A 16,143-nucleotide genomic window follows, 5' to 3' on the forward strand; every position below is an offset into this window, starting at 1 on the left:
TGCTAAAAGCTCATACATGTAAAAATGTAAAATTTTAAAAAACACGTATATCAAAATCAAAATTATTGTTTGTTATGAGAATTTTAAACAATAATATTAAAATTATTATTGTATTGAAAATCGTTATTTATGACTACGTCCACATATATCACACTTAAAAGAATTATTATCTACACTTTAGTCCAAATTTTTATGATGTGAATCATAATTTTTTGTTGTTGAAGCAATTTTTGTTGTAATGAGATTTTAATGTAATAAATATCACATGTAACTTAGAACATGCGATGTTACATTGACTGTAATAAGCTGCTGTTATTTCTACTTTATCCACATCAAGCTGCAGTTATAATAGCCAGTAGATCATTTTGTGTTGTTATACCCCAACATAACGATTTTATGCTGATGAATTCATCTTCACTCTGCCACTCACACTGTATCGGTACTTCATAATTAACTGAAAAATTTTGGACTATGGAGCCTGTTATGTGGTGCATTATATTCTGTTGAAAATATTATTTAATATTTTTTAAAGTTTAAATATCTTTTTCGTCCTCATTTTTATAGTATTTGTTGTGGATGGTTCTCATTTTGACAGAATGTTTGAAATGGTCCTCATTTTTATCGAATGTTTAAAATGGTTATCATTTTCGCAATTCGTATTTTATTTGGTCATTTTTTGTGACGTCGTTTAAGTCAATAACGGAGCACTGTATAGGTGACACTGTTTGTATTACGTTGCATTAGGGTGTGTTACGTGTACTATACATATAGTTCCATTACTGATTTAAACGACATCACAGAAAAGACTAAATAAAATACGAATTGCGAAAATGATGACCATTTTAATCATAGGGTAAAAATAAGGATCATTTTAAACATTCTGTCAAAATGAGGACCATCCGCAACAAACACTACGAAAATGAGGACGAAAAAAAGTATTTAAGTCTTTTTTAATTAACTTTTATATAATATTTTAGTTTTAGAAATTAGTTATTATTTTAGGTTAAGAATGCAATATTCTGAATATTTTATACTTAATATTCTGTTATATTTTTCTCTATATAGTATATCTTTCATATTTATATATATATATATATATATATATATATATATATATATATATATATATATATATATTTTAACTCTTAATTCAATTTCGTACAGTATTATTTTATTTTATTTTTTTTAGTGTTATCCATTAATTGGGTCAGAATGGAATTAATTTTGTGGCACTTAAATTATGCAAACATCACACACGCATGATGTGTTATATATTAATGACTTCTTTTTGAAGGAAATGACTTCATCTTTAACAAATTTTAAAATGCAACAGATATGATTGCATATTATCCAGGCATTTAAAATTAATGTTTTCGTGTCAACGTTTATTAACATCTGTTTTGCTTTGTGCTGTGAACATACATATTAATTTTTAAGAAATATATTGCAAACAGTTCTACCCTTCATTGTGGTAGGGACTAAAAAAATGAATTTTGCGGCAAATGTACCAAGCGATTCATATCACGACTTTCATGTTTAATTTTTGTAGTTATTTGGATCTCGTTGCTGCCACTTTCTTGGATTCTCAAAGAGATGTTCTTGCTCTACTTCACTGTCACCTTCTTTTGCTCTTGTTCGTTCGTTAATCTTTTCCAATGTTTTTGTCTGCATACTTTTGAATTTTGTCCAATTTAGCTTTCACCCAGTAAGCATTCATGAAGTTGGGACCTCTACACAAAATCACTGATTTTGATTTTGTTAAAATTTAAGTGTGAATTTAAATTTTATATTAAATAAAAGTAAAAAAAGTTAAATATTATAAAAATTTATAAATTTATTATTTTAAGATTTTGGATTAAAAATTATATTAATTTTTTATATATGAATTGATTAGTATTTTATTAGTATTATATTTGTTGAGTATTCAATAAATTCATGACGTGAAAGTGAATCAACTAATGCTGGTTGATGTGAAGTGTCTCAGGAGTTCACTGCTGGCTGCGAATCCTGATATACCGGTTCTGATGGAATTTTAAATCTACTAGGAAAATGGTCAGTGTACATACATTGATCTTGAAAACAATTTATTATTATTTTAACGATGACTCACTATTTTTAAACGTAACACACTGATTAATTTACATATTCAAGTTATTAATAGTACTATTGTCTTATACCTTTACGTTAGATTGAATCTGTAAAACTAAATTGATTTATGATTTGTAATCTTAGGAATTATTTTATTATTTGTCAATTTCACATATTAATTTAACTAAGGATTATAATTTAGTGGTTAAAATAATTGACATATCGAGACGTCTATAAAGTAAGTTGCTATTGTATTAATTATATAAACTAAATGGTAGACTAATATAATTTTAGGGACTAAATAAATATTAAGTCAAAAAAATCTATATCCGATGCAATGATTTGAACGAGTCTTGGTATTCCAGTGTTATATAAGTCAAAATAGTAGGGTTTGAATGTATAGAAGTGGGGCAGATTTTGAATGTAGGTTCGATATGTATTCTTTCTTTATCAAATACCAGTGTCTTTTCTTAAATTTTTAGTAATTAGATACATTATATACACACCCTGTGCGTTAAAACATGTTGAATTTTGTGCCACATAATCGATGAGCTCTAGTCAACTATAAATGCATATTGTATATAACAAATATACAATAAAATAGTAATATCAAAGATTTACCATGAAACCTCTATAAAAGATTAAAATACCACTTTTAATTTAAAGTCTTAAGACAATAAATTTATGGTATTTTTATTTATATATTAGTCATGTTGTTTATTTTTAATCATTATAAAAGTTTAACTCTTTTTAAACTTTTAACAATTTCTCCTTCAAGCATAAATCTCTCTGGGACACCTCCCTCTCAAGTGAGTATTCAGTGGTGATTATTCTTTTGTACTACTGTTCTATAACAAAACATACTTTCTTGAAATGGAAACTTTTAATATAAGAAATCCTTAAACTTTAGAATCTTTCACCTATTTTATATTGTACTCGTCTGAATTTTTAAGATAACCATCAATTTTAATATCATTGTTAGATTTTCTTATGAGAAAAAATATTGGGAGATTTAACGTCAATAAGTCGTAAACAAAACCTATATAAGAAACTATGATATCCCTTTCAATCCAAAACTTTGACACAATTATATAATGTCAGTTCACTTAAAACTATTAACACAAACACTACCTAATTGTACTCTATGAGTAATCAAATCATATGTGCATTAGGTTTAAAATTAATTAATTGAATTGATATATATAATAAAAAAATACTGTTAATTAAGTTGTATATAAAATATTGTTAAGAATCTAATATCATAAAAAGGCAATTATAACATGGTTTATAAAAAAACTAGTGAAGTTTGAATAATATGGTAGCACCACGACACAAGGAAATCTAATCGCAAATTTTATAGTATTTTGAATTAAAACATTTTCCTAGTAAGTTAAAAATTTTATAGGCGTCGTTCTACATATGCTGATAATTATTTATAACTAAATTCGTTTTATGTTATTTAATCACGTTATATTTTGTGTGGAACCATGTTGTCATTTGTGATGATGTAAACACTGATGATTATAAAACAAAGATTATATATTATTAAATTTCAAAACGAAATTCACAATCTTACGGTAAATTTAAATAAACAATATAATTAGAGAATTTTTTTTTGAAAGTCAATAAATAAATTTCTCACTTGCTTATCTGTAGTTAAAAAAAAAGTAAAAAAACAAAAACAAAAATCAATTTTTCACCTACCAAATTATGCAGCCGTTAAAGTCGTCACGTGTGATAATTACAAATTCATTAGGTTTCATCGCCATTAATGTTATTTTTTTTTATTGGTTTGATTAAGATTGTTTATTAATTAGGAAACGTTATAATATACTTCTATAACATTAAATTACGAAAATTACAAACATCCAAAAATATTCTAAAAAATAGAATATTTAGTAAAGCAAGAGGTTTTGTAAAGCATACTCTTTAAAGTATATGCAATCGTCTTTTGAATTAGATTATATTTCTGTATTTATATATTTTTAATCAAGAAAAGTTGAAATGTTGTATAATGCATATAATAATTAAAAATCATAAATAATATATATTACTAAAATAACTTTAATAGTTTCACGTTTTCAAATTTACTGAATATAAATAGTTAAAAATTATCGTAAATAGTTAACTCATATTTTTTAAATGTAATTGTCAAAATTATTTTGGGTTGGATGGTAGAACATGTTCAATGGGCAGGTTTGCAATTCAGCTTCTTTTTGCTTTTACATCTGACGGTCAATCTCAATAATAATAATAATTTTTTTATGAAATAAAATTATAGATTAAGTATGTTTTTACTCCTTAAATCTTAATTCAAAATTAGAATTCGTTTATGTCTATAATTTTGATATATTTTGGTCCATATATTTTGAAAATGGATGAATATAGTTCTTTTTATATAATTATGTTATTTTTTTTACGTGTCGAACGTGTTTCATATTAGTATTGAAGTTGTTTACACAATTTGACATATCTCGGTTCAATTTCTGTTGAAAGATGCGTTGATATCTTAAATCAAAGTTCAAGGACTACAAATATACTTAATCCTATAATTATAATTAAAATTATACCTTATAAAAGAATCGAGATTCCTCTTTACCGATAAATCATCTTCACAATTCGAAATTCTAAAATCATAGACATGTACCATTTATAACACTAATTCAATCATCCTCATAATAAATATATATTATCACTAAGTCAGTTTGAATTGCTTTGAAATTCAATGAAGATGACATGAATTTAATTTTCAATCGATATCTCAACTGAAAATGTTCATTGTAATCGTTTTATGAGAATCCTTGACTAACTGTACCAATATAAATTAATAATGTATAGTAGATGTTCAACTATCTGTCACGCTCCACTATTCACCCATTTTTCTTTTTCTTTCTTCCAGGATTAATTTTCAATCCATAGTCATAAGACAATTTCTTCGACTTTATCGAAAAAAAGACCATTTCTACAAGTTAATAATGGTGGCCAATTTAAATTGAGGGGAACTGAGGGTTAGGGTTTATAGTCTAAACCCTAAAAAAAGATGACCAATATTAAATTGAATATGTAAAAAAAAAATATTTGATCTTTTAAAATCGTCTTTCAAAATTTTTAAAATAATATTTTATTTTTTCAGTTTTAAGAAACTAAAAAAGTTTTCTTTTTTCAAATTTGAAGGACCTTTCAAAGTCAAAATTGAAAACTAGCTTCTTTCAAAACGTAAAAATCGTCAAAATTGTTATGTTGTCTAAAAAATAAAGTCTTCTTCTTACACATTCTAGAACCAAATTTTGACTGCATATTAAAAAGTTAGTTATTTTGTGATAACATTTAATGTTGATTTTCCACTATCTTGTGATGTTTGTCAAGTTCGTAAAATTATTAAATTGATTTATTTATTTAGAGACAGTTAGAATTTTTCATACCATGAATAGAGAAGACTTTATGTTACCCAACATTTTGATTACGTAAATGCTGGAATCCAAATCAAATTGATTACGTATTAAATGCATCATTGGTAAGCTGGATATTGCATTAACTTTTGTAGTTGAATATTACGTTAATTTTGTGAATGCATTGAAGATAATTATGTGAATTGGAGAATAATAAGATGTTTGTGACCCTTAAGTGCATCCCTCTGTTATTGGATATTATTCCCAAAATTCTTCATTTTCATTCAACCAAATTAAGTTAAACTTCACTTTAATCATTAAATTAAAAAAATATTAAAGTTTATTTTAAATAATTGGTTCATTCTCTAAAATATAGTGTGTATAGAGAGGAGGTGTATGTGTTAGATAAATTTTTCGGTATTATTAGCTAGTTTCTTTCTGTAACGTCCCATTTAATTTATAAACGCAATTAAAGGAAACGCCACACATAAGATAGCACAACAACGCAGTCCTGGGATTCTCAACATCATCTCTACAAAACTAGGCACACCACGATGCCAACAAAAGTAGGATAGCTGTTTAACTAAAAGTTTACAATCTAATAACCACGAATACAGGGGCCATAGCCCTAAAGAAAACACGAAAGAAAGAAGTGTGAGATTCAGTCCTGATGGCTAAGTAGCGGAGTCGTCATTCCCTTGTTGACCACGAGAATCTCGCCCATCTGCTCCCATCAACCAAGTTGATGATCATTGCAAGAAGATCAACCACATACATCACAACCATGCAACATAACGGGTAAGCTAGAGCCAACAACATATTCATCATGCAGTCAAATATATTTTCATCATCTCATATCCACACAGCAACCAAACATGTTATGACTCTTCATTCAATACACTACGACTCGACTCGACTCATCCGGATACGTATAACTTAGTCGGATTCAGCGGATGCTTGCACTTGTGGTGGATACCTCTGCTCACCCCCAAGCTATGTGTTACAAGTGTTTCAGTGAATCAAATCTCCCTCACCACAAGGTTAGCCCTTAATGAATTACAGGCCTCCTGCTACTCTCACCACAAGAGTCAGTCCGCTCTAAGTGAGACTAACTGGCTCCTTAGAGTGTCAGGATGCAGGCCTTACCTTGAATCCTTACCTAGTTATACAGATGGGGCACCACCATGGACACCCACTAACAGGGACCATGGAATTACGTCCCGACCACTGAAGCGCAGCCCTGGGAATCTCACCTAGAGATCCCCAAGGACTTATGCACTGACACAGACCCAACAAGCATAAAATCCACAAATAAGAGAATAGCAATCATGCTCACAATCCCACGTCAATCTCAACAAAATAGCACCTCTTCCGTATTGCATGTTGAATCTGTACCATTTATCACCACTTCCCCATGAGTATAGGGCCTCACCTCATATCGATAACGTGCCCCATAAGTTCCAACTCACTCATAAATTTCACATGCCGAACTTCCATAATACCCATCATTCCATTCAAGAATCATTTCACACACACATGGCGGTCCCTCATATATATATATATATATATATATATATATACATACATACATACATCTCAACGTACAAGCAAACCCAAGTAATTACCACTCAATCCAAGGTAACATAACAAGCGAACCATACTCTGTCTCGCCCAGCCCCTCGCTCAGGCTGAGGGGTCTCGCTCAGGCGAGCCTCCCCCTCGCCTAGGCGAGGGCTAAAAAGGGGAGCAGGGGCACATGCGGGATCTCGCTTAGGCGAGACCCCTCTCGCCTGGGCGAGATGCTCGCTCGCTCAAACGTTGAGCTGGTCGCCTGGGCGACCTTTCGCGCAGAAGCCCTAGGCGAGCTCCCTGTTTCATCTCGCTTAGGCGAGACTGACTCGATTGGGCGAGATTAACAGGTCTCGCCACTGTTCTTCACTGCAACAGCCATGTTTTCCGACCAAACAACACATGCAAAGTACCTTCACACATCAAAACGACAGATCCAACCATGCAATCAACTATCAGCGCATAAACAGTTCCAAAAAGACTCGAAAATAGAACCCTAACTTTTCGTACCTGGAAATGGGTTCGTACAGACCTCGGCACTGGACTTCGGAGCATAGCAGTTCGGGAGATGGGTCAAGAACTGGTGTAACAGCGGCACAAAAAGGAAGAACAGAGTCATCAACCAACATTAAACGGTGGAATATGAAGAAGGAAAGTGGAGACAATAGGTTTTAGGGTCACTTACGTCGTGCAGGAAGTAGGACTGAGTTTGAGCTTGAAGGAGGGGGGACCTTAGGGTAAACCCTAACAGAGCTTTTCGTGAGAGGTAGTAAGAGATGGCGGCTGGTTTCTGAAAGAGTGAGTGTGAGATGGGATTAGGGCAACATAGCAGGGCTTATATACATTGGGCCAACCCTTAGACCCACTTACAAAGGCAGCCCACCAACTCTAGGGCAGAAAAGAAATGGGGCCTTACACTTTCTGCACCTCTATATATTTTTTCTTCACTCCATCTAAGAAAAAATACAATTTTTCTTTTGCTAGATTGTGGAATATATAATTAGGAAATTCATTTTTTTCTAAAAATGTATTTATAGATTACATAATTTAGAAGTGAAAAATAATTTATGGATTATGCAAGTCAAATAATTTTTAAATTATATAATTCAGAAACTACATAATTTTTGGATCGTGCAATTTAAAAGATAATTATTTTTTATTTTTATAATTTATAATTCATAATTCATAATTTACTATTGTATAATATTAAAATCATTTTTTATCTCTTGAATTATATAATCTAAAAAAGACAATGTGAAAAATATTTTATAAGAAAGTACAAAGAAAAGAAAAAAAACTAATAGAAGTGGAGGAAGAAACTAGCTTATTATTGGAATCAATACATTAATTTGGACGGTATATGGCGAGACTAAATAAACAGAGACTAAATAAACAGAATGTGAAACCAGCTGATAAAAAATGTGAAATCAATCTACACCAAAGGAATAACAAATTTCGCTTGTAATATGATTAACGTGGCAATTTTCAGTATATTTACAATATAACGATTCTAACAAATAATTAATTCTTAGCACTTATTTAAAAAAATAATGTAAGAAAAGTAGCGTCTAAGTTTAGTTTGAATTCATCCTAGATCTTGTTTTGATTGTCATTCTTTTGGAATGACACTATAAAGTTGTTAAGAATATTTAGGTAATATTTTTATTTAAATTATTTTTTAAAATTAATTTTTATATAAAGACAAAATATATTTAATTATTATTTAAATTTTAAATATCACGATTAATAAATTATAAGTATTTAATGTTTTATTTTATATATATATATATATATATATATATATATATATAAAATAAAGTAACAAGCTATTTCATACACTTTTTTTTATAGAAAGGCAAGATGTCATAAAAGAAAAAATGTCTACTCGCTTTCTTTCTGCTTATTAAACAAAGGATAAGAATAAGAACATGAATAATAATATTTTAACTCTTGTTTTTTTTTATCTATTCTTAACCTACAATTTCAATCACTCTTCAATTATTTAGTTTTGTAGATTACCTTTTTCAACAATGTTATGCTGTCTACTTTTATTTAGTATTCACACCAGAGTTCTATTTCGTTCTTTCAGTATTATTATTCATATAATACCATTATGATTTTGTGTATTTTTCATATGTTTATTCATTACGAAATACATCAACAAGACACATTCCGAAATTTTAGTTTCTGAAATGTAATTATAGTAATGTTCTAAACTTTTCTTGCAACCCAAAAATATTTTCAGAGTTTAACTTTTTAAAATGTAAAATTATATTTCGAAACAAAGATTTTAAAATTCGTGTTAATATCCACAATAAAGTTACAAAAATTATTTCTGAAAAAAGATATATTTGACAAATTCGCATGCAACACTGGAATAATAAGATTCTATATAGCTTCAGCTACTCTAAATTCCTCAGTAGTATTTAGTTTTACATATAGAACATGAGGTGCCACATTTGACACAATTAAGGAACTGCAACGTAAGAGGAGCAATTTTATTCCTTAGTGTTGTTAAACTATATGATGTTTGAAATCTTTGAGCTATATGGTTTATATGACGAAGCCGCAGTAATGATGAATATATAGGTGAGAAAATTATACCTTCTTTAAAATTTTCAATATGGAAAACTACCTGTCATATGGATATGATCAAGGGTGCTTTTGAGCCCATACTTGAGCATTGCTTGGTTACCCGATCTGAATCCATCTCCATAAGCTGAGGAGGTATCTGACTCAATCTGGTGTTTAAAAAACTCACCAAGTTTCTTCTCAAATTCGGAACGTTTACCCTTCTTTGATGATGCAGAAGAGGAAGGTGATGATGAAGACGAAGATGAAGATGATGATGCACCGCTATTCCCAGATCCTGAATACAGCTCTGAATCTAACCACATATGAGCCAAAACTTGGCAGATTCCTTCTTCAACTTCTGGGCTGAGGTTAGGGTAGCCTGTCAAAAAACCAGAAACTTTGTCCAACTTGGCATCATGAGAAAAGAAAATATAAACTTTCTGCTCCATGTTAAAGGCTCAATACCTTTAAGCCTAAGCCATGCATGCATCATCTCGTGAGCTAGGATTGATCCTGTTAACAACCTATAAATATAAAATTCTTGAATTATATATGGGGAATGTCATACACAAGTGCTGTAGAGTGCGAAAGTAGATTGCATACGAAGGATACCTAGGAAGACCATACAAAACTAGAATGGCTGTCACTTCACAGCGACGGATCAGCTTAAAAGGTTCAGTTATCATGTCGGTGACTCGGTAGCCGGCTCCAATCCTCGGCCTCCTTGAAATCTAGTATTATATGAAGTATATTAAAGTAATAAAATCAGTATTTGATAAACAGATCTTCTTCAATAGCAGAATTAGATGTGTGAAGATTCAGTTTGCAAGGGAGAAATCCTACAGTAGTGACAGTTTGCTCTTCTGACAAGCAGAGTCCTCTGGTTTCAGGTAAGTGGTGATGACCCTACATTCAATAGAGAGAAACACGTGAAGAATGGATAGTAATAACATTCCATGAATGAAATTGAAAGTTGAACACGTGAAGACTTGCATTCTTTTCTCCCTCCATGGCCTCATTCAGAGCTTGTCTCTCAACTAAGAGCATAGGAATTTGCTGCTCCAATTTCATATTTAAACCTTCATAAAATTCTTGTATTTCAAGGTAGAGAGGTTGGCATTCATGAGTATCCATAATTGATGAGTCTAGACACTCTAAACATAGCTTTCGACCATCATCAAGCAAAAGATATTTAGCATCCCTTGGCTGCACTGATTGAAAAGACAAAAAAGGCAGAAAGGTGGGGAGAGAGGAAAGGAACGGATCCATCAGTTATCTCCTAATTGTTAATAGTAGGATGAAATGTTTTCGGAGCTAATATTACTGACCTCCATTCTTTCACAGCTACAGCAACGAGGAGTGCCATCAAGCTCATGAGATGGACAGTATTTTTGTAGCCAGAAAGGATGAGCTCTATATTCAATGAGGCCAGATGAATTAGTTGGGATCTGCAAAGAAAGAACCAATCATTTTAGTTCACTCAGCAATATATATAACACTTATAAAAAATAACTTAAAAGCCAAGACTTAGGGTCTGTTTGATTCTCTTCTCACTCTTACTGTTTTAAAAACTGGTCTCTAAACAATTCTATACTACCCAACAATCAAATTGCTCATCCAAAATCTATGGAATTCCTAACATTGATTCCAAAACAAGTTTTTTAAGAAAAAGAAAGGGAGATGTTCTTCATCCTCTTCTGTTTTCTTCATCTGCTCAAGAGACAGACTTCAGAAAACAGAAATGCGCTAAGGGGGCAAACAAATTTTAGAAAACAGAAAACTGTTTTAAAAAAGTAGTAAACAAAACAAAGACTTCGCTCTTTTCTTTTAAGAGGAAAAATAGCACAAAAAATTTACCCCTGGGGATTGCAGACTTTAACTTACACCTTTTCTATCATCACACAAGGAAAAATGTTTGATGTAGATTAGAAAATTAAGGTTTGGTTTTAAATTTCCTTGAAGATCTCAGTTAACTATGCAGGATGATGAGATCGATCTTGTAGCTCAAGTATGACAGTAAATTACTATGATTATCAGTTAACATTTGTTAGCTTAAGTAGCTGATCCAAGAATTCCTGTAAAGTTTAAAGCTCCCGTTAGATTAACTTTTCCACTTAAATCATGAGTGAAGAAAATAATAAAGTAAAATAACATTTGAAACATTGGATAGAAATTTCTAAATTTCTAAACTTGAAAGAGAACAAGCACAGAGTTGACAAATAGACAACTGTTAGTGCAAAACAACTGTCAAGATACTTACAAAGTTCTTGCAAACATCACATCTGGGGTGATGCTTCTCCCTATAGCATGATTTGTGGTAAGGGCGATTGCTAGACATGGAAAACTGTAAAGGAACAAATTCAGCATAATCAAATGAAGATTGACCAAAAATGATATTTGAAGACCTTCATTTATGAAGCTAAGATTAATTTTCACCTTTTTTTCTTGAAAAAGAAAAATGAGGTTTCAACTAATTGTTTTTCTAAGCAAGCAGCAAAAGCAAAAGGACACTCTTAGCCTCTAACCTCATAATCAGTGATTGGCCGACGACATGCGTTGCAGCAGAAGCATTCTGGGTGCCAGACACCTCCCATGCAACTTAAAAATCTTCCATGGCCAATCTCAGCCTTGCACCCAGCACAGATTCTGAAAGCAGGTTTACCAAAACCTATTAAATCTATATTTTTAACCATTAAGAAAGTTTCATGAAACCTTGAAAAAATAATCTTTACTATATAGATCCATAATATTGAGATAGAGGAGAGAACTTCAATTTTAGTAGGTGACGAGTAAACTCCAAGATATTCCTCAGGAAGTGCCAACGAATCACCATAAACAAAACTAGCTAAAACATTACAGAATATGTTCATTTTAATCACTACCATTTTCTAAAATTTTCATCTAAGTTAAAGGTACTTAATAATACTCAGGAAAACTAACAGACACCAAGGTATCATTCATAAAATTCCAATCCAGTGCTTAGCCCAGTTCAACGATCCAGATGAGAATCTTTTAAAATAATACCTAGAATGAAGTCCAGATCAGTTAATTGTATTACCAAACACTCAAACCAGCAAAACTTAAAACTGAAGTTTCAAAACATATTCTGCTTGAAATGTCAGAAAATTCAGCATAAACGTACAAGGAAGGATTTGTTATATAGACAAAAGATGTAATTATACACACAGTTACCTATATCCAGGGGGAAAGAGGTGAGGATAAGATAGAAATGAAGAATCATTGTCAGATCGAGGAGGAGAACCAATGGTCAAACTTTCTTGAATTGCCCGAGCAAGTTGCTCGTCTTCCTCAAGTTGAGCTTTAGCCAGACGTTCAACTTCATCTTGTTGAATTTTAGCCAGACGTTCATCTTCATCTTGTTGAAGTTTAGCAAGACGCTCATCTTCTCGTTGAATTTTAGCAAGGCGTTCATCTTCTTCTTGCTGAACTTTAGCAAGACGTTCATCCTCTTCTTGTTGAATTTTAGCAAGATATTCATCTTCTTGCTCAATTTTAGCAAGATATTCATCTTCCTCATCATCAATTTTACAGAGTTTATCATCTTCAGACTGAGAATCATCCTCTAGGATATTATGAGACAAAAACCATTAGACATTTTGGTTATGCTTTGGTGTGGAAATAATAATTGATTAATGCATTATTATCTGAACACATAAACCATACGGAACAACAGAATTTCTTCAGTTGACATTTTTTTGTACTTTTTTGTATAAGCTATTGAATGGACTCTTAACTATAAGAAATATAATTTGAAAACTTTTGAGTAGCAACTTAAGTGAAACACCAGAATCAGAATATCATCACAATTATTGTATACATATTATATTTATATTTTTAAAAAAATCAAGAACCTGATTCTAATAATCTACTTTGATTCGGATGTAAATGAAAGAATCAACAGATAGCATCATAGCCTTTGATCAACAGAGTATAATTTACTTAAACAATAATGAAGACTCTGAAATAGGCATAAACATGCAGGAAATAATACCGGTATTTAAGAACTTGTAATAAACCAATGAGCATTTTGGTTGGGTTCAGATAAGTTTGGGTACCTCATGCAGTGTGCAGAATCATCATGGTATTAAATTTGAGCCCAAGTAGCCAAACTAACCAGAAAATTAACTAAAACTACCGATATGCAAGAGCATAAATCTTACCAACAACTTTTTTCCCTTTAAGATGATCCTCCTCTGACAGAGAGAGTGCAATCGCACGGTCAATGTCTTCTTTCTCTATATCCGTTAAGTCATCCTGCATTCGTTTGCAATTATTACAAATTAAAATTATCAGCTTACAGCTCAGAGGAACTAGTACCTTGTTAGCTCTTGCTAAAGTAAAAAAAAAAAAAAAAAAAAAAAGGCTACCTCAATGACATGATAAGTTGTAACTTATGACAACGATTTTAATTCTCAAATAAGGAAAACTTTGATTACCATTGAATTACGATGGTTATCCCAAATTCTGTCCTCTCCATATTTGCCTTGGTATTGTCCACGTGAAATATGATCAGAACCTTTAAGCAACTTTCTAAACCAACCCATTTCATGCAAAATTATTCACCTTCAGGTTGGCAAACTTTTTGTCAGAAAATATGTCCATCGAGTAGGCACAAAAATATATTCCACGATTTATATATAGAAGGAAGCTCTACCGACTAATAAGCTCCTTTTGAAAAAAGTAAATGTTATGCCTTGATTCCAAACTTCAAAATTCAGACGAAAAAAGTATGTTATGACACTAAGGTAAATAGTAATGACAGAAACAGTCAGACAACTAGAGATTGGGAAGACATACATATGTAGGAAATGTATCAAGTTCGAGACCAGAGTTTGCGAAGAGAAAATCTCAATCTTGGATAGTTAAGATTAGAAATAACCGAAACAACGTTGATTTTTTTTGTGTGTGTGGCTGCAGGAGTGAATCTTGGCCATATAACTGAAATGGATGAATAAAATTTAGTTTTGATTACTCGTCTGGTTTCTATAAAAATTTCCTTTCTAGTTCCTGTAAGCATCTCTTGTAATCCATACATATACCCTTTTTAATTCGTGGTGGTCTTATAGGGACTAAAATAGATTAAAATGATACAGATTGAGACTAAAAGGGATTAAAAATGTTAAGAGCAGAGACTAAAGAAGAGGCTTTTATGTATAAAAACTGAAAGGAAAAGTTTACGTAAATATGGGGACAATGAATAATTAAACCTTCAAATTAAAATTAAAACAATCGCCATCACCTATATGCGATTGTACGACAATTTATTCGTCCCTTAGCACCTCTCACTCCCGTTAGATATGCCAATATTGTGTGTGTTGCAGGGAAAGTAAAAGTTAACGAGAATGACAGAGAGACTATCACACGACCGATATATATGGTTTATCAGAAAAACTTGCAATATGTGTAAGTTCAAAAGGAAAAACTCTTAATGAAGAAAATATAACTGCAAAAAAGATGAAAAGCAAATTTCAACATCTAATCTTTCGTGTAAAATCCCAACGATAAGATATAAATACAGCCTCATTCACGCACACCAGCATCGTCAAATCTCAAACTAAGCAAACATGAACATCTTCGAATTTCCGGTTACACGTACCTGTTTGCCGAAATCTCTTCACTTCCGCAATACCCAATATAACGTTTGATGAATAATTCAAACCCAAGTCAAATTACTTCAGAAAAATAAAATACTGCACCACACCCACGATTAAAGATAGCGAAATCAAGAAATAAAAAGGAAAAATAGTGAGTTAGCAGAATGAAGTGAGAAGTGAACTGAACGGGAAGAGATTAAGAATCTGTGGAACAACGGATTCTGATGAATCAGAATTTAATTAGTAATGGAAAAACAATCACAAAGGGACTAGAGTAAAGTAGTGTATATACCCTGGAACCCAGTGACTGTTGGAACCAAAAGAAAACAAAGAAAAAAAAGGAGGGGTACTTAGATTCTACGCAAAAAAGGATAAGAAAAAAGGTAAATAGGAACAGTGGAATCTTTTTAAGGTAATATTATAATTAATAACGTTTCTTAAAAGACGAGTTGGGGTTGAAGACGGAGAGAATCGAAGAGAGAAGAGAGGCAGCTGAATTTCAATGTCTAATAAAGCATGTGGGTCCTCTTCCTCTGTCAATAACCCAGTAAGTAAAGTTGCACCTTTTCTTGTTCAGGGAAAGAAGAAGAAGGAGAAGAATGAAGTAGAATATCGTAACTGAAAATGGGTAGGAAAATAGAACCGTGTGATCAACTTTTTTTTTTCTTGTTCCTTACTCATTAATAATGTATGAGGAATTAAAAAAAAAAACTTAATTTGTTGTGATTCATATCAACAATAATGATACAATTATCGATTTCCTGTTTCCTCGTATCAATTTACGTTATACTTTATTTTTTTTAATTTCATGCTTTTTTACTTTTTATTTGTCTTGTTTCTTACTCATTAATAATGTATGAGGAATTAAAAAAAAAAAACTTAATTTGCTGTGATTCATATCAACAATG

The 16,143-nt window shown here is 31.4% G+C and overlaps 1 protein-coding gene and 1 long non-coding RNA gene across 2 annotated transcripts; both read right to left on the bottom strand.

The window, feature by feature from the left end:
- Window positions 1-5,937: 5,937 nt before the first annotated feature.
- Window positions 5,938-8,062, bottom strand: LOC114174679. The gene is made up of 3 exons (XR_003602697.1): window positions 7,732-8,062; window positions 7,557-7,626; window positions 5,938-6,201 (listed from the first exon to the last, which is right to left on the bottom strand). It is a non-coding gene; the product is annotated as an uncharacterized LOC114174679 (long non-coding RNA).
- Window positions 8,063-9,411: 1,349 nt separating this feature from the next.
- On the bottom strand, window positions 9,412-15,863 carry LOC114174260 (protein DA1-related 1-like). Its single transcript, XM_028059069.1, has 12 exons — window positions 15,238-15,863; window positions 14,078-14,204; window positions 13,802-13,895; window positions 12,813-13,203; window positions 12,146-12,266; window positions 11,881-11,964; window positions 10,949-11,068; window positions 10,614-10,826; window positions 10,464-10,526; window positions 10,233-10,351; window positions 10,086-10,144; window positions 9,412-9,999 (listed from the first exon to the last, which is right to left on the bottom strand). Exons 2-12 carry the CDS (start codon window positions 14,183-14,185, stop codon window positions 9,665-9,667), a joined length of 1,707 nt encoding a protein of 568 aa, XP_027914870.1. The 5' UTR covers window positions 14,186-14,204; window positions 15,238-15,863; the 3' UTR covers window positions 9,412-9,664.
- Window positions 15,864-16,143: the final 280 nt, after the last annotated feature.

This window comes from Vigna unguiculata, chromosome 2 (genome assembly GCF_004118075.2).
Source record: "Vigna unguiculata cultivar IT97K-499-35 chromosome 2, ASM411807v1, whole genome shotgun sequence".
Lineage (NCBI taxonomy): Eukaryota > Viridiplantae > Streptophyta > Magnoliopsida > Fabales > Fabaceae > Vigna > Vigna unguiculata.

What these genes read in the sequence shown, in the direction of transcription:
- LOC114174260 (XM_028059069.1), bottom strand. Translation starts at nt 14,185, where the DNA reads ATGGGTTGGTTTAGAAAGTTGCTTAAAGGTTCTGATCATATTTCACGT. An exon ending in GTAGCTGTGAAAGAATGGAG is followed by an intron (nt 10,827 to 10,948) that starts GTCAGTAATATT and finishes CAATCAGTGCAG; the next exon opens with CCAAGGGATGCTAAATATCT. An exon ending in TGCATGGCTTAGGCTTAAAG is followed by an intron (nt 10,000 to 10,085) that starts GTATTGAGCCTT and finishes GTTTTTTGACAG; the next exon opens with GCTACCCTAACCTCAGCCCA.